This window comes from Balaenoptera musculus, chromosome 5 (genome assembly GCF_009873245.2).
Source record: "Balaenoptera musculus isolate JJ_BM4_2016_0621 chromosome 5, mBalMus1.pri.v3, whole genome shotgun sequence".
In the NCBI taxonomy this organism is placed as follows: domain Eukaryota; kingdom Metazoa; phylum Chordata; class Mammalia; order Artiodactyla; family Balaenopteridae; genus Balaenoptera; species Balaenoptera musculus.
In genome coordinates, this window is record NC_045789.1 from 41,759,243 (window position 1) to 41,785,003 (window position 25,761).

Consider the following 25,761-nt stretch of genomic DNA (forward strand, 5'->3'; position numbering starts at 1 on the left):
CCTCAAATATAATTAACTCTAAATTAGCTGAGTGAACTCTTGGAATAACTGCCCAGTTATAAATCACGCTAGTTTTTCCATCTTCCAGCTGTAAAGTATACTTTCTAGGTCAGCAATTACGGAAAATCAGGGTCCACCACAGACCAAAAGTGGATATAGCAGGCTTATGTATAGAAGTTGATCCTTAACCTACCAATTGGCTATATTCCAAAAGTCAGAAGCTCAGAGTTTAAGACACACTCTCTCATGGAAACTTTGAATTAGTCTGTTTAGAGCTAGAGTCCTATCCAATCATAAGCCTAATTAACCCAAAATATACGTGATCATATAGTAGCAGTACCATGAAATAGAAATCTCCTTTAGCACTATTTCCACAGGAAATTTAAAAATTAAATCTGGCTTGGAATCAACAAAAACAAAACAAAAAACTTCCTCGTCCTGTAGTGACTTAGAAGGGGCATTAGGGGCACTTTCTGGGACACTGTTAATGTCCTATTTCTTGATCTAGGTGAGAGGTCCATGAGTACAGTTACTTTGGGAAATCCACCAAGTTGTACATTTATAATTCTACACTCTTGTCTATGTATATTATGCTTCAATTTTGTAAAAATTGTACTTGAGATCTGCTGGATGGCCTATAGTTAACAATACTGTATCGTACACTTAAAATTTTGTTGAGAGGGTAGATCTTATGTGAAGTGTTTTTACCACAATTTTAGAAAAAAAAAGAATTGAAGGAGACAATATCTGTTAATCCCCTATTTCCATGATTTACCTATTATAGAATTAAATAAATACTACGTCCCTTAAAAAAAAAAAAAAAGTTTACTCTATATCCCCCTACCCAATTATTAAGCAATTGGGCAGGAAGGAGTTTACCTGTCCCAGCACCAACTAGTGGTGGCAAGGTCCTTTTTCTGCTATGAGAATTTCCTCTGAGGGTCTCTGGTTCTTGGCAAGAAAGCCAGGCCTACATTCTTCCCTCCCATGCCCCAATATCCTTCCTGATCCATAAATGTGATTGGCCTGATTAAAGAGACCAGGGTAAAGTAGCTGTAAAGATTAATTGTATGCGGGCTTGCCTGGTGGCACAGTGGTTGACAGTCCTCCTGCCAATGCAGGGGACATGGGTTCGAGCCCTGGTCCAGGAAGATCCCACATGCCCCAGAGTAACTAAGCCCGTGCACCACAACTACTGAGCCCACGTGCCACATCTACTGAAGCCTGTGCACCTAGAGCCCATGCTCTGCAACAAGAGAAGCCACCGCAATGAGAAGCCCGCGCACCACAACGAAGAGTAGCCCCCGCTTGACGCAACTAGAGAAAGCCGGCGCGCAGCAACAAAGACTCAACGCAGCCAAAAATAAGTAAATAAATTTATTTTTTTAAAAAAAGATTAACTGTATGCGGTTGGGGCTGGGGAGCGGGGTGGATCGGAGCAGCTGGGATTAAAGAGCGGAAATATTCAGTGCCAGCCTCCGGAGAGATAAGACCCACGTTCAATCTCTTGGCATAGTTCAAGGTCCTGATACAATTCTAACAAGCCAGAGCGAAGGACAGATCCCTGAACAGACCACTGAGCTCTGTCCTCATTCTTCTCCAGTTCATTAATCATCACAGATATTCACACACTAATGAGTGAATCAACTACGCAGTCACCCAATTGCACAGGTTTCCAGCCCACTTTTTGCCATCTTTTTTCAAAATAATTTACCATCGCAAGGCTAAGCTTGAGATATACCATGTGCAAAAAATTCCCTGGGCCGTTAGTCAAGTTACAATTTCCAGCACATAAATTAGGCGATTTGAGTATGCTTACTTCACAGTGAATCCTTTGTGTTCCTGACTACCACTGCTCTCCTTCCTAAGGACTCTTTAAAAATCCAGTTTACTGTTATTAACTTAGTTAAGTGTAATAATGGTATCCAGATTATGTTTTTAAAAAGTCAGATTTTTGAGACGCATACTAAGGTACTTAGAGGTAAAATGACATAATATCTAGTTTTAAAATACTCCCATAAAAGGACATTCATTAAGGTGAGAGTACGGGGGGTGGGGGGATGGGATGAATTGGGAGATTGGGGTTGACATATAACACTACTGATACTATGTATAAAATGGATAACTAATGAGAACCTACTGTACAGCACAGGGAACTCTACTCAATGCTCTCTGGGTACCTAAATGGGAAGGAAATCCAAAAAAGAGGGGACACATGTATATGTATAGCTGATTCACTTTGCTGTACAGTAGAAACTAACAGAACATTGTAAAGCAACTATACTCCAATAAAAATTTTTAAAATGAGTCACTACAATTATACATTAAAATACATGACAGCACAAAAAAAAAAGTGAGAATACGGTGTTTCTGATTGCTTATCTGTATTCTCTGATTTTCGACATTGCTCACATACTACATCTGTAATTAAACTTTTAATTAAATAAAATACTTCCACAAAGGAAAAACTGAAAAAAAGGATAGATAAAGCAAATTCTTATTGAATTTGGGTGATGGCTATAAGGGAATTAACTGTACTATGCTCTTTACTTTTTAAAACTGAATACTGTATTTTTTTTAAAATCTGTTTAAGAAACTCATTTGAAAAGTCAGTTTAGCTGGGAATCAACTTCCTCATCTAAATCTCATTCATTCGTTCATTCAGTCATTACAGAGAGTGCCAGGCCAGGCACTAAAATATTCAATACACAGATGGGAGAGGGAAAAAAAAGGAGTTGAACTAACTCAGTAGTTCTCAAGCATGGCTGCACATTAGAATATCTTTGGAATCTATAAAAGTAAAGACATCAGGGTCCAACCCCAAATCAACTAAATTAAAATAACTACACTTTTTAAAATATATAGGAATGGGGGAAAAACTATAAGGAAAGATATCAAAATATTAGGTCTTCTCTGAGTAATAGGATTTCATGTGGGTAACGTTTAATTTTCTTATACATCTGCAATGTCTAATTTTTCAATAAAGTATATGCATTATTTTACATAGTGAGAGAAACGTACTAAAAATGCTATTTTTAAAAACCAAAATGAGATATGTACTACTACTTACCCACCACAATGGCTATAATTAAAAAGGCCAAAAATACCAAGCACTGAAGAGGCTATGGAATGCAGACACAGCTCTGAGCGTGTACAACTGTTTTGGAATACCATTTAGCAGTTTCCAACAGTTAAACACACTTGCTTACTCTATGACCTGGCAATTCCGCTTCAAGGTATGTACCCAAGAAAAACAAGTAAACAGGTTCACAACAATGGTCATAGCAGCTTTATTCCTAACGGCTAAAAACTGTAAAATAACCCAAATGTCAATCAACACAATAACGGGTAAACAAATTATTATGTATTTGTATAAAGAAATACTCCACAGCAATTAAAAAAAATCCACTGATTCATGTAACAACATGGAGAAATCTCATAAACATTATGCTGCTTGATAAAAACACAAAAGAGCCCATCCTATATGATTTCATTTATGTGAATTTCAAAAATAGGAAAAACTAATTGATAATGGCAGAAATCAAAAGAGAGGTTACAATGAGGACTGAGGGATGAGTCACGCCTACTAAGCAGGGCCTGAGAGAACTTTGAGATCATGAATATGTTCTTCAGCTGAATCTGGGTGGTAGTCACATTGGTTTACAAGTACGTAAAAATTCATCTTATTGAACAGTTGATATTTGTGCAGTTTAATGTATGTTAATTATGCCTCAGTTTTTTGGGGGAATCAGAAAACTGTTACAGGGACTTCCCTGGTGGTCCAGTGGGTAAGACTCCACACTCCCAATGCAGGGGGCCCAGGTTCAATCCCTGGTCAGGGAACTAGATCCCTCATGCTGCAACTAAGAGTCTGCATGCCGCAACGAAGATCCCGTGAGCCGCAACGAAGACACGGTGCAGCCAAAATAAATAAATAAATAAATATTTTTTAAAAAGAAAACTGTCACATTTAAGAGTCTCCACAACTTTTAGCTATAATCCCAATTAGAGGCTCTAGCCAATCATACCTACCCTTCCCATGAATAATTTTGTCTTCCTTCCTAAACTAAAAAGACAACTGACATTTATTGAATGCTTCCTGATGCCAGACTGTGTGCCAAACCCTTGACATGTACACTCATGTAATCCCCATAATCCTATGAGGTATTGTCTATTATCCCCATTTTACAGACTAGGAAACTAAGGCTCAGAGTGATTGGGTAACTTAGCTGGAGCCATGGGGAGAGAAAGAAATAGAACCAGGATTTGAAACCAAGTCTGTGACTCCAAAACCAAATGTTCTCTCATATCCTAAACCTTCAAATTCCATGTCACTCTGTCCAACAGTTGCTCTTTGACAAACCTCAAAGATGTAAGATCTTTCCCATCAACTCCACATCAGCCCCAGTTCTTCCTTGCTAAAGAGAAGCCCTGAGTAGCAGTTCTACTGAGTATCTCTCCTACCTTTGAAGGAAGAAATGGAACTTTGATATGGGAAAACCTATAAGTGGCCTCCATCTGTCATTAATCTGTACACGCACTTGTCACTGACTGACTTAGGCTTAATCATCCCTCCCAGGAAGCAGGAACTCAAGTCACTGGTTTTTTGTTTTGTTTTTTTTTTTCCATCTGGGGCAGGAATCTTTTACAGCCTGGAGCACATCCCATTAGGTCCTCCTACAGTAAGCCCAATAAAAAACAGCCCCTGGGCAGTGGTCCATTTAATACTCCCTCAGTTTGTAGTTCAGCCAGGTCCGAGTTGCCCAGGAGGCTGTTCTGTCCAATTTGTGATTCAGCACACAGATGTCCTGCAGTATCCTTCCTCTTCAAGTCCTCTCTGAGGCAGAAGCAACTGCCCCAGGCATCTTGCAGGTTAGTCAAGGTTTAGAAAGGATAATAATCACCCTTGATGTTTTATCGTTGTCACTGTTAGGGTTTATTCTAAAGTCATTTACCTCTGTTATATCCTCATTAACCTGGACTGTTACCCAGCCAAGGTTTGTAGAAAACAGCCTCTATACAACCTGTTGTATCCTCAGCCATGACTCTACATTGAGTTCAAGGTCTCTGAGCCAAAGACAGAGTGACTGTAAAGTTAAGAAGGTTAAGCTTCAGTCTCCTCACCTGCATGGCCCCTTCCGAGCTCCCACACCTAACTTTGTGTATTCTTCTTCTTAAAAAGAGTCTCCAAATTGTATAAGCTTCAGGCCCCCACAAAACCTGGATTGGTCCCCACCTCTGAATCAAATTATTTTGTTGCTACGAGTGACAGATCTACGTTAACCCCTCACCCTACAACCTAAAATGATTTAGAAGAAGAAATACTTAGGATGAGAGAAACATGTTATTACCAGTAAGTATTAGAACACTGAGAGTTCACAGACACACATTAACATCTTTCTGCTTAGTTTCACCTATTATTGATAATATTTTATCGATTTGATGGTCAAATTAGCAATATACTTGTAAGATGGGTTGCTGTTGGCTAGGTCATTTTTTGGTTGCTGTTTTAAGGTTTGAAGTTTATCTGTTCTTGGAAGTAGAGAGATCAGTAAGGATGAAAAACAAAAATATGAATACAATGCAAACTGAAGAAAAAAAAAAACTCACTACATAAAAGTTTCACAAGTGTCCCTGCTTTAGAATGACATTCGTATGTACCATATAATAGGTCCATAAAAAGAAAAGGGGGCAAAATCAGCAGAACTATCATGACCCATGATATACATGAAATGTGCTCAAAATAAATGCTGACGTAGCATCTCCTTTGGTTCCCTAAGAGCTACTCAATCACGATTGCCTAGGTTTTAAAAAAACTTTAGAGTTATGAAACTACTCGTGCTCCCCTCCCCCCCAGTAACGTTTCCCCAGTTGGCACATTTAAGAGTCACATTCAACTTTTTTTTTTTAACATGAAAAGGGTAAAGTTTACTTTAAACACCTACACATCCCACTAGTTAATCCAAGTAGGAAAAACAAAATAAGGACAGGGGAGAAAGTCCACATATGATGCAAAATAAGAATTTACAAAGAAGAAATAACATAAACAGAAAAGTATAAAAATCATAAGAAACAACTTTGCATAAAGTCCTACGCAAATGAATATAATAAAAAGCTAGGCAAAATGGATAGCTTTCTAACTAAGAAAATATTACTAATATTGACACCAAGAGATGATTGCTCTAAACGGTGGGGGGGGACAGTTCAGGAGGTAATGTGAGCGCTGGGGAACAACAGATGAAGCTTTGCTCGACCACCACTCATCTCCTGCTGTGCGGCCCAATTCCTAACAGGCCTCATACCCGGGGATTGGGGATCCCTGCTCTAAAGAGAACCATTTGCACAAATGCAATAATGTTGTGGGGAGTAAGGAAACTTTACCTGTCCCAGACCCGAACCATTTTACAAGGAATTTTACCAAACCTTTAAATCTGAGAAGAAAGGGCATAAAGGGGGAAGGAGGGAAGTAAGTAGGTAGGTAATACACTAATCTCAAATATAAGGATCAATTGCAAAAATCCTAACTCCAATTTTGGCAGACAGCTTCCAGCACCATATTATGACCAAGCAATGTTTAGTCCATAAACACAAAGATGACTCTAATATTAAGCTATTAATGTAATTTACCATAATATGCCTAAGGGGGTGGGGGAAATACTCATCACCAGATATGCTGAAAAGCATGACAAATTCAACATTCATTCTTGATTTACAAAACAAGCATCAAGAAGTATTTACTGGACTTCCCTGGTGGCGCAGTGGTTAAGAATCCGCCTGCCAACGCAGGGGACACAGGTCCGAGCCCTGGTCCGGGAAGATCCCACATGCCGCGGAGCAACTAAGCCCGTGTGCCACAACTACTGAGCCTGCAGTCTAGAGCCCGCTTGCCGCAACTACTGAGCCAACATGCTGCAACTACTGAAGCCCACGCACCTAGAGCCCGTGCTCCGCAACAAGAGAAGCCACCACAATGAGAAGCCCGCACACCACAACGAAGAGTAGCCCCCGCTCGCTGCAACTAGAGAAAGCCCGCGCACAGCAACGAAGACCCAACGCAGCCAAAAAAAATAAATAAAATTAAAAAAAAAAAAAAAGTATTTACCATAAGATGGAAAACTAGATCAAAGCCAACCTGATGCTTACAGGGAAGATGCTACAGGCACTACAGCCCGTCCCCAGCAGGAACGGCAACTAACACCACTGCTAGTCAATGCTGTATTGGAGTAGCAGGCAGCACAATTAGACAAGGGAAAGAAATGAAGTATAAACTGGAAAAGAAATAAAATACAAACTAAAGTTGAATAAGAAGTGGTAAAACTATCACTACGAAGATAAAATAGCTGCATGCCTAAAAAAAAAAAAAAAAAAGGAAATCTGAAACCTACATAAGTAGAATTCTTACTTTTTTATATCCTTCTGCCTTACTAAAATCAAAGCTTTCCAATATACAAACAACAATCAGTTAGAAGATATGATGGAAGAAGAGGCTCCATTTATAATATCTACTGGAATTATAAACTTAAGAGGAAATGTACACTGTCTAAGGAAAACTTTCAAACACCTCTGGAGGGTACAAAGAAACACCTAAACAAATGGAAAGATGTAATGTTCTTGTAGAAGAAGACTCAACACAGATAAGGTCAAACCACCCTCAGTAAATTTTTAAATTTACCACAATGCCAATAAAAATAGATAGTTGTATTTCCTCTGGAACATAGACAAGCCGAATGTCAAGATCATACGGATCATAAGCAAGAATTCACAAGACAGTTCTGTAAGGAAAAGCAATGAGAACAACGACCCTGCCAGATATTAAAATGTCAATAATTAAAACAAGATACCAGTGCATGACAAGACAAGTAAACACTGCAGAATAGAAAGTTCAGGAATAGATCCAAAACTATACTAGAATTCAGGAAATTATTAAGGTTGCATCACAAATCATTTGGGTAGAGATGGGCTTTTTAATAGACAGTGTTGCAACATCTGGGTAGCCATCTGGACAAATACACCAGAATTAATGAATCAAAGATTTAAATTTTTTTTTTAAAGCCATAAAAGTAGTCAAAGAAAACACTGGAGAATTCCCTTAAGACTTGGCAGAAAGAAAATTTTTCTACTAAAAAAAATAAAAATCCAGAAGCTATAAAAAGAAAATATTGATAAATTTGACTACATAAAATTGAAAAATATTGGACTTCCCTGGAGGCCCAGTGGTTAAGAATCCGCCTGCCAATGCAGGGGACACGGGTTCGAGCCCTGGTCCTGGGAGATCCCACATGCTGTGGAGCAAATAAGTCTGTGTGCCACAACTACTGAGCCTGCGCTCTAGAGCCTGCGAGCCACAACTACTGAGCCCGCGTGCCACAACTACTGAAGCTCACGCGTCCAGAGCCTGTGCTCCACAACAAGAGAAACCACTGCAACGAGAAGCCCGCGCACCACAACGAAGAGTAGCCCCCACTTGCCGCAACTAGAGAAAGCCCGCGTGCAGCAACGAAGACCCAACGCAGCCAAAAATAAATAAATAAATAAATTTATTTAAAAAAGAAGAAAATATCTGCATAGTAAGAAGCATGATAAGCAAAGGGGAAAATACAATTGCAAACTGAAAGCAGTATTTTTAGCTCAGACAGACAAAAGCTAATCACTTTAATATATGAGAAGGTCCCAGAAATCAAAGTGAAACAGAAATCAAGAGAGAGAGAAAAATGGGCAAAAGAAAAGAAAAGAAAAATTGCCAAAAGACAGTTACCAGAAATAGAAATAGAAATGGCCCTTAAACATAAAACGTGTACCAAATCACACTCTCTATAAAAGAAATGCAAGTTAAGACTAACATGAGTTTCCACTTCTCACCTATCAGACTGGCACAAACCCAAAAGTTTGACATACATTTACACCATTGGTGAAGCCGTGGGGAAAGAGGCACTTCCATACACCCCTAGTGGAAGTACAAATAGTACAACCATTAATGAAGGGTGATTTGGCCATCAATCAAAATTACAAATGCTCTCTGACAGAGCAATCCCATTCATGTCACAGATTTATGTTACACGTAATTCATGTTACAAATGGTGTGAATCGCCACATATTCTTTGATAGCAAAAGGTGGAGAACTACAGGTAAAAAACCATTTGCATTGATGTAATGAAATTTCTTGTAGCTGTTAAAAAAAAAGAAACTTTCTAAGTAATAATATGGAAAGGACTACAGGCTACAAGTGAAAAACTGGCTCAGAGTAGTGTTTACTGTACATCATCTTTGGTATTAGCAACTCAAGAAAATAACAAACATTTCCATTACAATAGCATGTTTGAGGTCACATAAAGAACCACTGGAACATCCATAAGACACTAACATGGCATGGAGGTAGAAAGTAACGGCTGGAAGCTATACTTATCAAAGCACATGTTTTTATTTTTTTTTTTTTTTTTATTAATTAATTTATTTATTTTTGGCTCCATTGGGTCTTCGTTGCGGTGTGTGGGCTTCTTGTTGTGGTGCCTTCTCTTTGTTGCAGAGCACGGGCTCTAGGCACGCAGGCTTCAGTAGTTGTGGCACGCGGGCTCTAGAGCGCAGGCTCAGTAGTTGTGGCGCACGGGCTTCGTTGCTCCGCGGCATGTGGGATCTTCCCAGACCAGGGCTCGAACCCGCGTCGCCTGCATTGGCAAGCCGATTCTTAACCACTGTGCCACCAGGGAAGTCCAAAGCACATGTTTTTAAATTGCTATGATTTTTGTACCATGTGAATGTAAATACTACCTAGGCCAGAAAGTTTTTAAAAGATGTGTAAACCCAAATTTAAAATGTTTACACAAGAACGTGCACACACATATCCTTTGTGTGTCATCTGCTGGCTCTCCCAGAATCCCATCAGTCTGATGGCTCAGCCTCTGCAGAACTGCAAAGATGCAACAAAGTGAGACCGTACTATGATCACTTTCCACATAAACCAGTGTCACCCCTGCATTTCAAATCTTACCCTAAAATACGTAATTTCTACGTTAGCTTTAGAAGTCCCTAATAACCCCACCACCACCTCATGTGTGTAGACACTCACAAAAAAGCAGTTTACAGATAAGGTATTCACTGCTTTTATTTCTGAAAAAGAGTTGATAGAAAACATCTATCGAAAAATATAGCACAGAAGAGTATCAGTGGGCAGAGGAATAAGGAGAGAGAAAATATAAAGTTAGAACTCTCTCTCCTCTGAGTTTCCACTCTCTCTGCTCCTATTCTTTTCCCTGGTTGATACTCATCTGGCTCATTTATCTCTTCCTGCCCCCCTTTTTTCTCTAGCCTCTATAAATGTCTTTCACTCAGTGAGTTCATTCAATCTACCATTTCAACTTCCACCCTCTGCAAATAATTCCCAAATGTACATCTGTAGTCCTGACTTCTTCCCCAAGGCTCACATTTTTATATGGCTGCACAGACCCTGCACCTCTGCACCAGCCCCATGGCTCTGGTTCAAGGCCCCAGTACCTTCCAGAATGGCTTTCCATCTACCACCCTCCTTTCTCCACTTTCTCCACCCTCTTCCTAACCCCGCTTCCAAAAAGCTACCAGATTTGTCCTGAATTTAATTAAGTAATTTCTTGGCCTGGAATTCAGGGCTCTTTAGGATTGAAATATCCAATCTCGACACTCTGCACCTCCAACTCACCTTCACTCATCCTAGCTCCAACCAGACTAAATCAGTTCTTGGGCCCCTAATATCTCTTAGGCTCTCCTACTCTCCTGCCTTTGCTTACAATTTCTTCCACCTGATACCCCTTTTTCTAAAATTACTCAACATTCTTCACATCAGCAGACCTCCATTTTCCCCTTTTTCATTTTCCTTGAGCCCATAAACCACCAGCCCCATTCATTATATGATGCAGGAGTTGTTTTAACTGATTATCAGCAAAGACAGGAAAAAAAGTACATGTTACATCAAACTTACAAAACATCAGTTATAAGTTTCTAAAACTAAATCAGGCTTACACGAAAAGACACAATGGATGACTTGTCCTATGAGGGTGAGGGTGAAATGGCAAGGCAATGCCCTCCCTTAAAAAAAAAAAAAAAAAAAAAAAAGATGTTAGTTCTTTTTTGTTGATTACAAAATGCCTGTTTTTCTCTTGTACACACACCCTGATACACACGCCTCTCTATTGATTAGCAATCTTGGGCACAGGCTCACTTGAGCATCAGAGGCTGAGCACCGTCACACGCTGGGATTTCGCAATGCCTGCTGGCATCACACACGATGTCTGTTGCCGAGGGTCATGTGGGTTGACCACTGACTGGCAAGGAAACTCACTCTTTAGAACATATGAGTCACTGAAAATGAGGACGTTCATTTAGTCAAGTAAATTTGTGCTAATGCTGTTGCAGAAGCAGGAAGAGGAAAGGATTCATCTGCATGATACACTAACAGATACCAACTTAATTTAGTAAACAAAAAGCTTACCACACTTTGAAAAAAAGAACATACACCTACCCTTTGCAAAGGTTTGGAGTACTTTACATAGTCTACCAAGCAGGTGAATGCTTGAATTAATCACACATAGCCAACGTCTGTACTCTCCATCCAATCTTAATCTCACTTTCTCTCTCTCTTCTTTTTTTTAAGGGATGGTCTCTGGAATTCATTATCAACTTCCCCTCTGCTAGTTAGCTATTTATTTATTTATGTATTTATGTATGTATGTATGTTTGTTTGTTTGTTTATTTGGCTGCACCGGGTCTTAGTTGTGGCACGCAGGATCTTCATTGCTGTGTGCGGGATCTTTAGTTGCGGCATGTGGGATCTTTTAGTTGCGATGTGCGGGCTCTTAGTTGCGGCATGTGGGATCTAGTTCCCCAGGGATCGAACCCGGGCCCCCTGCATTGGGAGCACGGAGTCTTAACCACTGGACCACCAGGGAAGTCCCTCCCCGCTGCTTAAATCAAGAGAATGCCACTGGTTTTAAAGGGATACCCGAAATCACTGCCCTTAACGCTGTTTTCTCTTGCAACTTGAAGAAGGGTGTCATTTGCTATGTATATGCGCTGTCTCCAGAGTACCTTAAATTTTGTAAAGGCCTGAAGCCATGTTCCTCCAAGTTGCTGTCCTCTGCATACAATGCATTTTTCCAGGTATCCAAAGATAATAAGGCCAAATGATCCACCGACACAGTTTGTCCATGGCATCCCCTGCACCCTCAGGCATCAGGGTCCGCTTCTATTTCCCAGGTGAAATTAGCAGGTGCAGGCTGTGCAGCGCTCAACCCCAGAGAAGCACAGAGGCAAATCCTGTTTCCAGAGAGAAACACCTGGAAAGGAAGAAGGCTCTAAAGCCCTAACAGAAAAGCGTCCCGTTCTTCACTCTTGTTCACCAGGTATCCCAGAAGTTACAGGAGACGTAAGGGGTCTACTAGTTCTGCTCCCTGAGGAACCTTCAGAACATGGGCTAGGGCTCCAGGGTATAGAAGCTCTTCTCTAGCCAGCCCAAGTTTTGCGGGCAACAGAGCTTTTGAGGAAGAGAAGCAGAGATACCAGGCACCTGACCTAGAAAAGCGAGTGAAGGGGTCCAGAGTAGAGCTTTTCATCACACTGTTCTGAGGTTGGCACGCCAAGGAGGAGGCCCCTGCCTAAGAGTTTGGCTCACCCCCAGGGCATCCAGACATCACTGGCTTCTTCCTACCCCAACCCAAGAAAAAAACTGTCTAATCACAAGTCCAATGGGATCTCTCCTTTCTCTGAGCCCAAGAGTCTCTTCTCAACAAACGTAGAACCCACACTATCTGCTCCCTATCTCCCCCACCTTCCGTGTACGAGGCATGCTTTGGTGCCCTCACCCCTCACTTTCTTGTTGGTTCGAAAACTTATGCTGCCCCGAGTGCTTCAGCAAAAAAAACAGAAAATTGGGAACCGCTATTACAAAATCTCTTGAAGAAAGGAGAAAAGGTGAAGAGGGCTTGAGGAGTTGTTACCACTTGCTGGCAAAATAACAGAACTGATGAAGAGCTTTCTTGCTTTCTCTGCCCATAGAACCAGTGACCCACAAGCAGACAGCGATGTTACAGAGATAAACACCACATAAAGACAGATTGAAAACTGAAATACTTAAAACATTTATAGGGAATTTGTTACAACCAAGACAACAAGGCACAGCTAAAAAATGAAAAGTTTTGTTATATAATTTATATCTCTCCCAAAATTCTCAATTATCTATCCAATTTGCAAAACATCTCTACGTAATCTACCTACTAGCCTGGTCCAGTTTTCGTATCCTTTTTTGCTAACGAGAAGTTCTTTCTTACATCTATCAATTTTTTTACTTCAATTTAAGCCAATCTTTTTGTTCCATCTTTTATGGATATGGAGGGAAAGTGGGATGGCTTCCTCCTTCTAATAATTAACCAACTGAAAAATGTATAATCCCTCAGTTTTGTTTTGTTTTTTTTTCTTTTTCTAAATTCAAAAATCAACCCTCGGATTTCCCTGGTGGCGCAGTGGTTGAGAGTCTGCCTGCCAATGCAGGGGACACGGGTTCGAGCCCTGGTCCGGGAAGATCCCACATGCTGCGGAGCAACTAGGCCCGTGAGCCACAACTACTGAGCCTGCGCGTCTGGAGCCTGTGCTCCGTAACAAGAGAGGCCACGATAATGAGAGGCCCGCGCACCGCGATGAAGAGTAGCCCCCGCTTGCCGCAACTAGAGAAAGCCCTCGCACAGAAACGAAGTTCCAACACAGCCAAAAATAAATAAATAAATAAATTTTTTAAAAATGCATTTAAAAAAAAAATAATCAACCCTCACAGATCTCATTCAACCATTTATACGGGCTTCAGAATTTCCTCTTTACCACCCTTAATACAAACAGTAAACCTGGACTTACCTGTGCCTTTATATCACATCTAAACTGCTTTGCATTTGAGGCCCTTCATAACCTAATCTTATTTCTATCTTTTGTCTCTTCTATAAACTAAGCTTACTCTCACTGCTATTTAAATGATTCCCTCATTTTCCCAGTTTAGAAAGCCATCACCTTAGTTAACCTCAATCCATCTCCACATGGCCAGTTCAACACCAAACATCCACAAAAAAACCCTCTCTGATGTCCCCCATCCAAAATGACCTCCTTTCATGCTACGCTCGTTAAGTTTCTTCCTCAAATTAATTATATTTATATGTTTGTGGACTTCAATAACACCAGTGCTGCCTGATTCTCAACTGCCACATGGATATCCGGATCTTGGTGATATCTCCTTAACTAGGCTAAGGGTTGCTTGGGTTGCTTGTGGGCATAGTTACGAGTACAACGTAAGCACATGGAAGACACACAGGAATCACTGTTCATGGCCAAGACCAGGGCTAGTAATTCAAAGCAGCGCATCACTGTGTAGTTAAACATGCTGGCTCTTTCATGCACTGCAGCATCAGTCTAGGTTCTGTGCCCTGCTTTCCACTGCCTGCTTATCTAAAACTCTGCCTGTGGCTTTCTGAAGGGGCCAGTTCCTATCATGCATGTAGCCAAGCCTGGTTTTTTATCCCATTTTGGAGCATCCTCCTTGGGTAAAGGATCTTGAATGTTTTCCCTCTCTCTGGTGGCTCATTCATCAAAACCATCAAGGTTACTTTAAACTCTACTCCTGTTTCCTAGGCTGTTTAAAACTTGACTAATTTAAAAGCATTCAGTCCACCATACTGCACTTCAATGATGTCAAAGTCATCAACGTAACCTCAAACAATACAACCAAATCTAAGCCAAACCCAATTACTCAACAGGTTCCCTTCCTTTCAGTTAGTGGTCCTCTGATGAGCAGTGTGAGAAGCCCCATCTAATCTCCAGATCAGGAGTGTGACAAGGTTTCATCAGGAAGGCCAACCCCAGGTCAGTTGGTAGTGAGAAGCTGTCTGCAGGTTTGTGCTAAAGAGGACTTTTGAGGCCACATCTTGGTTCAGTGCCAAAGACGTCATCAATTAGTGATGTCTGCCAGGGTCATGGGAAGGGTAACAGGTAGAATGGATTTGTTGACCCTGTTATTTGGGATTAAGATAAAATCAAAAGCTTTACTGAAATAAAGCTTCTATTTTCCTGATTTCTACATGGTTTATATATCTATAATAGAATAATTTGCCTTTTTTGCATTGTGAGTAATTTTCTATTAGTGTCTCTCAGTTATCAAGACTAAAAGTACTAAGCTAGAAGTACTGGAGATGTACTTTTAGTCTCTTGAGAAAGGTGGATGAGAAAATCTACCTCCTTTTTCATCATTATTTACCCCAGTAGTTCTCCAGAAACTTATAAAATAATCAATGCTGATTATAAAATGGGAGGATTTTAGCCCCAGATATAAATACTAATCACAGAATTAAATATGTGTTTATATCCATTTTAAAGCATAAATGGGGTGGAAGTATGGACATTGCAATCAGTTGTCAATCAACATTGCAGAGAAACCAACAGGCATTTAGAATAACAGGCAGAGTTTCATTTTAACAACTAACATTTTAACATCTCATTCAATACACTGTTGACCCATATCTTGACTGACATCCACATTAACTTCGTTTATTTGGACATAAGTAATCTGATTAAACAAGAAATCCCACAACATAGAAGAGTCCATAAACTTCATCATCAAATGAACCATCAATTCAATTAAAATGTCAACCTTATGGTTTGGCATTTATGTACAGTATCTTTGATCATAATGCTGGATAGTCTTAACGGATTTGTTTTCTTTAAAATTTCTGTTGATGATTTAGGATTGAAATGTTATGAGTGTCCTAGGATGTGACAAAGCCAACACTCAGCAGAGGAGATTCCATTTGTGGAAGAGTCACCTCAACCTTCAAAGGGAGAATTAGAAGACATTGGCCAGAGCGGCTGGTAAGGAAGGCATGGTTTAGGGTAGGAAGTGGTGGCGAGGGATTCTGAGCAGGAAAGACAAATTGGGATTCCTTTTCAGGCTACCTTTGACTAGCGATGTGATCTGAAGCAAGTTACTTGACCTTCTTCACCTGCAGTTTTCTCATCAGTAAAATGAGGATTAACAAGATGTTATCCTCATGTAAATAATGTAAATTAATTTTGCACAGTGGAGTTGGTGTTTAAGAAATAGTGGTGATTATTATTATTATTGATAGGTTCTTATCTATAAGGCAGAAACAAAATGGAGAACCTCTGGAGTTTTGATTAGGGTTTTCTCTGTGGGGTAGGGTGGCCAGAAGCGGTATGGTGAACGGGAGGTTGGTTTGGGGAATGCTTTTTTATTTATTTATTTATCTATTTATTTATTTATTTTTGGCTGCGTTGGGTCTTTGTTGCTGCACACGGGCTTTCTCTAGTTGCGGCGAGCGGGGGCTACTCTTCATTGTGGTGCACGGGCCTCTCATTGCGGTGGCTTCTCTTGTTGCCGAGCACGGGCTCTAGGCACATGGGCTTCAGTAGTTGTGGCATGCGGGCTCAGTAGCTGTGGCTCATGGGCTCTACAGCGCAGGTCCAGTAGCTGTGGCACACAGGCTTAGTTGCTCTGCGGCATGTGGGATCTTCCCGGACCAGGGATCGAACCCATGTCCCCTGCATTGGCGGGCAGATTCTTAACCACTGCGCCACCAAGGAAGTCCCTGGGAACACTTCTAAAATGACAAGCTGGATTTTGAATTTGATGGGCATCTGATGAGATGTCCGCTCCTCCCAACAGTAAAGAGAACTCTAAATAAACAGGTGATGTGTTCTCGAGTTGACTGTCCTATCATCTGATCCTATTATCTTTTCACTCTCAAAGAATCCTTGTGTCTTAGTTTTCACCCAGCTTTTTCAAACCTCCACAGTTCTGAGATGAAGGTACCCTCTTCTAAACTACTGAGGTATTTGGGACTAAGAGAGCTAAATCACCAACAAGATCCCCAACTAGTTACTGCTGAGGAGAGAAAGATTTAAAACCTGCTTATATTAGGTACATTTTTTAAAAAACTAATTTCATAGAAAATAGGGACAGGGCACAGGGCAAGTCATCCACTTTGTTACAGCTGTATGAAAAGAAAAACAATCTGAAAAATAGTAGAGAGTATGTTTTATGGGCTAAAATATACTGGAAAAACTGGTTTATTAGCAAGGGAGCCTTTCTTTCTGTGACTTACCACTTAAATTGCTCTTTTCCACCCATCCCTCACAATGCAGTTAAAAGCATTAGTCTGCCCTGACATTCTGTCTTCCTCCTTCCTGCCAGAACCACTCCATCCTGCTTACTCATTGTTGGCCAGAATTACGTGCTAAGTCATCTGCTTTCAGAGGTGAGAGCACATACTCATATACAAGTCTCTAACCCACTCTAAAGTAAAGTTTCCTCCAAAAGAAGCAGTCTATTTTCCTCGGATTGCAAGGTGAAGTTTGAAGGAAGATTCCCTTGTCTCACCTCTACCTGTCCTTAAGGAACATGCCTCCTCTGCCACCATCCAGTGACCCTGCTAACCCTGTGATTCCCATGCCTTACCTTGCATTCCATCTTCCCCCAAACCAGCCACCAAAAACTGTAGAAATCAAGTTCTGCTCCTTCAAGGGGCTATGAGTTAGAAAGCTAGAATAAATTATGCCAGTGAGAGTGGGTACCAATAGATTAGTGCATTATTCACTAAGAGAGGTGGTTCCCAAAGGAATGGTCCCAAAGGAGGGAGGGGGGAGGGAACAGGAGGATTTTGCCCCCAGGGGAAAGTTGGCAATATCTGGAGACACTGTTGGTTGTCACATTAGGGGTGTGCTACTGTCATCCAGTGAGTAGAGACCCGAGACACTGCTAAGCATCTTACAACACATAGGACCACTCCCTGTGACAAAGAATTATTCTGCCCAAAATGTCAGTAGTACTGAGGTTGTGAAACCCAGCTCTAAGAGGTAATATACTTCAATTAACAACGCCTTTGTTCCACAGGTTTAAGTTTCTATTTCAGGCACTAGGCATGCTGACTAGAGATGTATTTTGGAGCATGTAAGCATCGATCACACCCCTGAGACAGGTACCTATTTTCTATTCATATGAAACTAGTTCCATTTATCAGACTACAGACTCTAGCTGAAGGCTTATTGATATTTTATTTGTTTGGTTTTCTTAATGTTTATGTTTAAAATACAAGTTTAACCAAAAAATATGAGTTCAACAAAGAAAAAATTCCATTGTCGTATCTGCTTCAGATATTTTTGAAGAAAAAAATTATAGGTACAGTTAAAGCCCACCTCCCCATCTATTCTCCTCCCTCCTAGCAGATATATCATTTCCACATGTATTTTATACTTATCTACATACATCTACATAAATATATAGTATCTGTTTAAGGTACTAAATTTTAAATGAGTGTTATTATACTATACATTTCTTCTCAATGTTTGTCCATTTTGTTTTCTTCATTAAATCCAGTTAATTCATTTTGATCGCTGTACAGTACAAATAAAGCAGCTTACATAATTTTCCTCCTAAGGAGTGACTGGGTCATCTCCACGTTGCCACTATTTGTATGCAGCTGTAACACGTCTCCTAACATACACATGCTGAGAGTTTGGGTAGGTCTGGTATCTTAGGAGAAGTGGAATTGTGGGGTTACAGTGCTACGAATCGCCAAATTGCTCTCCAAAGTGTCACCGAACTAAGTTTTCATTATATTGCACTTAGAAATGCAGATGACTGATCTTACGGTTTTAAAACAAACAAAAAAGAAACAAACCTTTGCCTTCTGCAGAACTATATTAACATATGAGGATTAAAATACATGGTATGCTAGTGAATTTTTTCAGAATCACCTTCTATCAGGTAATTTTTGTTCCAAGAAGAGAAACTGTACTCCTTATGTCCAATAAAGGCAGTGTCAATAAATAAATAAGCAAACATATTTGTGGACCGTGACTGAATGTCGAATCAAACAATCAGTTATCAAACCATTTTGAAACTGTTACAGAAATTTATATATGGACTATGTACTAGATGATATTAAGAAAATATTAAGCTTGTAAAAGGGATAAAAGCATTGTTATTTTTTAAAGTCCTTTTTTTAAAAATGTATAAAAAGATGAAACCTTATATCTGCACTGAATACTTTAGCAAAAACTGAGGAGTGATAGATGAATCAAGTGTGGCAAAATCTTAACAAAAGTTGGCTATATAGGTTATCACACTAAGTAAAGTTAAGTCAGATAGAAAAAGACAAACATTATATGACATCACTTATATGTGGAATCTAAAATATAGCACAAATGAACTTATTTACAAAACAGAAACAGACTCACAGATATAGAAAACAAACTTACGGTTTACCGTATGGGAAGCCAGCAAGTGGTGGGAGGATAAATTAGGAGTATGGGATTAACAGATACACACTACTATATACAAAATAGATAAACAACAAGGACCTATTGTATAGCACAGGGAACTATATTCAGTATTGTGTAATAACCTACAGTGGAAAAGAATCAAAGCAAAAAAGGATAGAGATATATACATATATACATGTATAACCAAATCACTTTGCTATACACCTGAAATTAATGCAATACTGTAAATCAACTGTACTTAAATTAAACAAACAAAAAACAAAAACAAGTTGGCTATATGGGTCTCATTATACTATTTTTCTACTTTTGCTTATGTTTGAAAATCGTCATCATCATCATCGTCACCATCAGGTACAAGATTTACCAACAGAGATAGACTAATAAAAGCAGGTAGACATTTGGCTGTGATAAAGAAAATCTCAACCTATAATCCTTCCATATCCCATAACTGGATTATTTTTCCCTCTGCAAGTAGTTAGACGCGTTCTAGGATTTTATGAGCAAGATAACCCCATTAAATGCATTATAGTCCATATCCTTGAGGACAGCAGACACTGATTTATATTCAGAGAACTTACACCAAGACAATAGTACAAAATCAACTTAGCTGATTTAAACAGACTATCAAAAACGGCCTGCCCAAGACAAAATGAGTACAGAACATGACACTCCTCAAATTTCTGTTACAACGTATTATCCCACATTTTCTGCGAAGTTCAGAGATCTGATTAATGTTGACGTAACCAATATTGTATTGGCATCAACGTGGTTAGTCAATTCTCACAAAAGAATCCCAAATGTAAAAGTAGAGGGAAACGTTAGGCAGCCTGAATTCTCTCTGGACAGGTACAACATCAAAGGCTTCACCGTAGCATTTTGTCCTTTGTGTGTGTTTGAGGGGAGGAAGAGGTGGAGGGGGCTGAGGGCAAGAGATACTGGGCAGAAGAGAAACTCAGCCCAGGGCTTAATTAACGGTGGGCCACGTGACCCCAAATCCTTGCTGGAACAGGGCAACGTGGAGGACCTGAGGAGGCAAGTGCATTTCCTACTGCCAACAATGCCGAGTCAGGCCAGCAACTCACCCCAGGGAAAAACACGGGAAGGACTGAGCCACAGCCTCTACTTATTTGTATTGTTTAGGACTCACTCCCCAGGCAAGGGCACCTGCAGGCCTTAACTACTGCCTGTCGACATTTAGTCGCTAACCACTATGATGTCCTAGCATCATAATGCAATTACAGTGGAATTAATCCTGAGTCATGAAAATGACATAATTAATTACATTCATTTCAATCACAATTAAAATTACTGACTCATTCAAGTCTGACAGCATAAGTTCTGGAAATCAGGTACCCAAAGAGCGAGACTGGTGGCTCCTTAGCCAGAAATATCTCAGAGTCAAACGGTCCCTTGCACTAGTTACAGCAGAGTAAAATGAAAGCTGCTAAAATCTCCATCAGACCACAAGCCAGGGTCTGAGAAGATGCATTTGTTCTATGGCTAGAGTGGTAAAAGTACAGCTGATGCAAAGCAAAAGACCCAATACCCCTCTCTCTTCTTGTTTTACCTTCTAGCACATCAGCTCTCAGGGAACAAAAACTAGGGTAGAGGGTGACTCTGTATTCTCCACTGAAGTTGAATGCTTACCTATAACACAGTTACTTGAAGGGAGGAGAAAATTTATATTCACCGCTGTATTAACAATGAGGAAAAGTCCTTAAACCCAGAAGAGGAAGGTACAATGATAGAGCTTCTTAAAGAGCTTTTATTCATGATCATATCTGAAGCTCAGTGAGCTGGACAGTGTTTTAACAGAAGACACGGTAGAGTACAGCCAAGGACAGCAAAGAAGTATTTAAGCACAAAGATAATAATTCCTGAGGTTCAGCTTTCAGTTGGCTTATTCAATAAAAGCACAGAAGAAGTACAACACAAGAGGTGTTTAACTGGAGAGGGAGATTTGAAAACTGTTTCCAGAAATGTGCTTCACCAAGTAAAAGAGCGGCAGAAGGAATTTTCTGGTGCAGAAAATAAACATAACTCTTGTCCCTGTTTAGCTCATCTCTCCCTCTCAATTCCCTAAACCTATCATCAGCACTATATCATTCAGACATCTCAAAATTGCACCCACACCCTTGGGACCCGTGGCCTGCCAGTGACCCTTGCCTAAACTTTGGCCGGCTCAACACCGACTTGTGCTCGGTTGGCTGCGGTACCGAGACACGATGCTCTGAGGGTAGACGACTGCACCAGCCAGGCACACAGGTGCTCAGGGTTTCATCACCCTCTGCCTCTGCCTAGGACTGTGATACTACCTCTCGGCTGACTCTAAACACCAGAATGTACAGGTGTTTAGAGTCAGCTGAGACTGACTCTCAACAGGGCACACACCCTGCCACAGGGCGACTCAAGCAGGATGTAAGTCAGGATGGGAATAGAGGTGCATACCATGTACAGTTGTGGTATTAATACAGATGAAAGCAGCACATAGCAGAGCCTAAATGAGATCTCACCTCATCCTTTGCTTATGCCGCTATTTTAGCATTTATCACAGTGGCCTATCTGATGCCTGTCTCCCCACAGGAGCCATGTCTTAATCATCTTGGGATCCCCTGTCAACCTCACAGGTAGCAAATGCTCAGTAACTGCAATAGTCAATTCCCAACTGCACAGGCTAAAAGGAAGAGCAGCCACTCTGAATGAAACATGATAAATTTTGTAGGCATCAGCCATACTCTAAACCAATTATTATATATATTTTCTCCTCCTGCTCACTTCCACTCTTTCCTGGAGGTACCAAGAAAAAGGCAAAGACCAAAAACAGAAAAGACAGATGCATGATAAAAAAAAAAAAAAAATCCAACAAGTGGAAATATTCACTCCCATTAGGCTGAAAAAACTAAAACAACGCTACAAACAACCTCAGCTAGTGGTTTTTTAATCCTCTTAACCTACCAAATTGAAACACTTTGTGCCCTTTTAAATTCATGGCCCAAGACATGCGCCACCAGCACCCCAACCTGTACGGTCCCATAGAATTTCATCCAAGAACAATGACAGCCCAAAGTCTCACCAAGTACAACAAAAAATCAGCAATAAAGTTTGTTCTCTCCTTAAATCACAAGGGCACACATTTAAAAAGAACCCAGAAAAAAAATTTAGTAGATCTGCTACACCTGAGAGAAGGTCTCTCTCAGGTCAATAAGAAGAGGACCAAGTAGAGCCAGAAATATCCAGTCTTGGTTAACATGTTATTGGTGCTAACCCTTTGGTGTTTAAGTAGACACCATGAAGCTCTACTAGTTGCTTTAATCATTTGAACATAACAATCTAATTACACAAAAATGCACAGATGTTTTCACTCAGATTCTTTATTTCCTAAATGCACTATAGCATATAATTTCTACAATTCCTCTTAGAAAAGCCTTCAGAAGATAAATTCCTTCTAGTGAAGTGTTTGACATTTTGACCATCTTTAACCCTAAATCAGATGGGCACAAAATTGTTTCTATATTATTTTTGAAAAACACATAAAGCCTTAATCTTTTAATTAAATCAAGGGTTTATTTCTCCTTAATTTCACAGCCATCACTTCCATAGAATTCTACTCCCCTTTGAACCCAGTGTCTTAAAAATTCTTAAAATTCTTAACCCAAGTGAAAGGGTTTATTGGGACAAAGGCAAAGCACACATATAGAAGCAGGGACGGCTTAGCGCGGTTGATTTGTTAACTCACTTCTAACAAAAATTAAGTGAGTTTCTTTACTACAGGACTTTTCTGAGCCTTTGTTACTATACATTATTAGTCTCCAAAAGGAATGTGTAGCATGTGGTGATTCCCAAGCTTATTTCACAAGCGAGTTATTTTTCTATTTCATGCATTACTAATTAGTTTTTAGCAGGAAAGAATATTTTGAGGAACATACTTTGAGAACCACAAGTTAGAATAAGGTGCTAACGAAACCTCAAACGTAGGTTTAACTTAACCCCAGGTAGTCCGATTAGCCTTTTTTTTCTTAAGACCATTAACTACCATGGACAACCACCTTTAAATGCATACCTTTAGAAATACCCTATAAGAACACATAGATGAACCAGCACATATTACATCTTTACAGTAAAAACTCATCCAAAACTCAGAAGGCTGCTATTTTGCATAAAGGACAGAATTATGAACAATCCAAGGCCCATAAAATGTACTACTCTATGCATATATGAAGTTCAAATTGGGTAGATACATCTACCCAATTTGGATACTTTAACCATTAAAATGAAAAGGAAGACTTACCAACAGAAGCTGAGTTTTTAAGAACTGATTCCTTTGAGACTCCTTTTTCAATTCGTAACGTGGCCCACTGTTCAAAAAACAACAAGTATTAATGTAAACTGTGCCACAGACACAATGCAAAATATTTAAACCATGCTTATATAGACATGAAATTAATCATTAAGCCCTGGTGCTATGTGAATTGAAGAGATACCCCACTGAATCTCTGATGTAATAGTATTCCAAATCCCAGGTATACTCTTATATTAGTTACTGGTAATGCCCAAATAAAAGGAGGAAAAGATCATGTTTACCCTATTAAAAAACCCTCACACACACCTGGTACCCCAATAAATTACTCCTTGGAAAGGTCAGAAAGCATGAAGGGCAAGAGCACAGACTATGGCATCAAGTCTATCTGGGTTTAAAATTACGTAATCCCTCTCAGCCTCAGTTTCCTCATCTGTAAAATGAGGATAATAGTTCCTATTCCATAGGGTTGCTATGAAGATTAAATGAGATTAACACATGTTAAGACATACACACAGGGCACAAAGAATATTATTTTCATAAGAAATTAGGCATTCAAGGATGAGACACACTCAAAGATGCCTAATTGCCTGTATCAGACAAAAGCTTTCAAAAGGAGCAGTGTGAGACTTGGAAAGCTGGAAGGAATCCATGAAATCCCTAACTAAAAAGACATCTGCCAGGAGATTGGGATTGACATATACACACTACTATATATAAAATAGATAACTAATAAGGACCTACGTATAGTACAGGGAACTCTACTCAACACTCTGTAATGGCCTATGTGGGAAAAGAATCTAAATGAGAGTGGATACATATATATATATATATATATATATATATATATATATATATATATATATATATATATTACTGATTCACTTTGCTGTACAGCAGAAACTAACACAATATTGTAAATCAACCATACTCCAATAAAAGTTTTAAAAACAAACAAACAAAAAGTTAAAAAGACATCTGGGGGCTTCCCTGGTGGCGCAGTTGAGAATCCGCCTGCCAATGCAGGGGACACGGGTTCGAGCCCTGGTCCAGGAAGATCCCACATGCCGCAGAGCAACTAAGCCCGAGCACCACAACTACTGAACCTGTGCTCTAGAGCCCATGAGCCACAACTACTGAAGCCCTCATGCCTAGAGCCTGTACTCCGCAACAAGAGAAGCCACTGCAATGAGAAGCCTGCACACCGCAACGAAGAGTAACCCCCACTCACCTCAACTAGAGAAAGCCCACGCACAGCAACAAAGACCCAACGCAGCCAAAAATAATAAATAAATAACTTAATTTTTAAAATATATATATATTATCTAGATGACTACAACTCTAGAAGCTAACAATGTCCAAATTGACTTGATTTGGGGAGGTGGGAGAAGAGCAAAACAAGACGTAAAAGGCACTATAATAATTATAATTACGACTTAGGCACTCTTGAAGGGGCAAAAAGACAGAATTTATTAAATATGTCAAGGCAAAGACCTCAGTTGTTGCTGGGCTTGAAGGGCTCAAGCAGAGAGGTAAACATTTTTTCTCAAATAAGTAAGAAAATAAGTAGTAGAAAATAAATAACCTAAAACATGTACACGAAGGTCAAGGAGCAAAGCATGATCTGACTACGTCAGGACCCCTGCACAACATCCCAAAGAGCAAAGTAGGAACATGCCATGGGTGCTTAGAAAACAGCCTATGAATAGAGGCCTAATCTTCCCAGCTTCAAGTGGCAAGTCACAAATGATAATAGGCTCGGAGTCTTAATCTGGTTGCGTCCTTTTCTCTTCCTTGCTGATCTAGGCAGAAATTCTCAAACTCCGGACTTTACCTCCCATCTCTTCTCAATAGAGGTAAAGGTTTATTTCCACAGTTTTTCACTTTAAAGCCTTGTTACCTATTATCAGTTGTAAGGAGACCTAAGACATGATTAAAATAAAATTTTGTAAACAATCAATCATCCTTATCCTGGAGCTCACTTTTTTCATTGTGGGCATGTGATTTTATATTTTATATAAATGGTAAATACCTTAGACCAGGACAATTAGTCCATGCTTATAAGATGGAAAACATTGGTATTCTGTGGCTATTATGGGCTGAATTGTGTCCCACACAAAGCGCCCCAAAAATTCATGTGTTGAAGCCCTAACACCCAGTGCCTC

At 39.9% G+C, this 25,761-nt stretch overlaps 1 protein-coding gene across 5 annotated transcripts in view; it reads right to left on the reverse strand.

Annotated features, from left to right (window-relative positions):
- Positions 1 to 25,761, reverse strand: part of GPAT3 (glycerol-3-phosphate acyltransferase 3) — a 57,642-nt gene that overhangs the window by 25,396 nt on the left and 6,485 nt on the right. For 4 of the 5 annotated variants that reach the window (XM_036853261.1, XM_036853259.1, XM_036853260.1 and 1 more), the window contains one exon: positions 23,588 to 23,654. In XM_036853261.1, coding sequence (XP_036709156.1) covers positions 23,588 to 23,654 — 67 coding nt within the window. Of the gene's footprint in view, positions 1 to 23,587; positions 23,655 to 25,761 lie in introns of those variants that run through there. The other variant, XM_036853264.1, reaches the window with a different exon arrangement.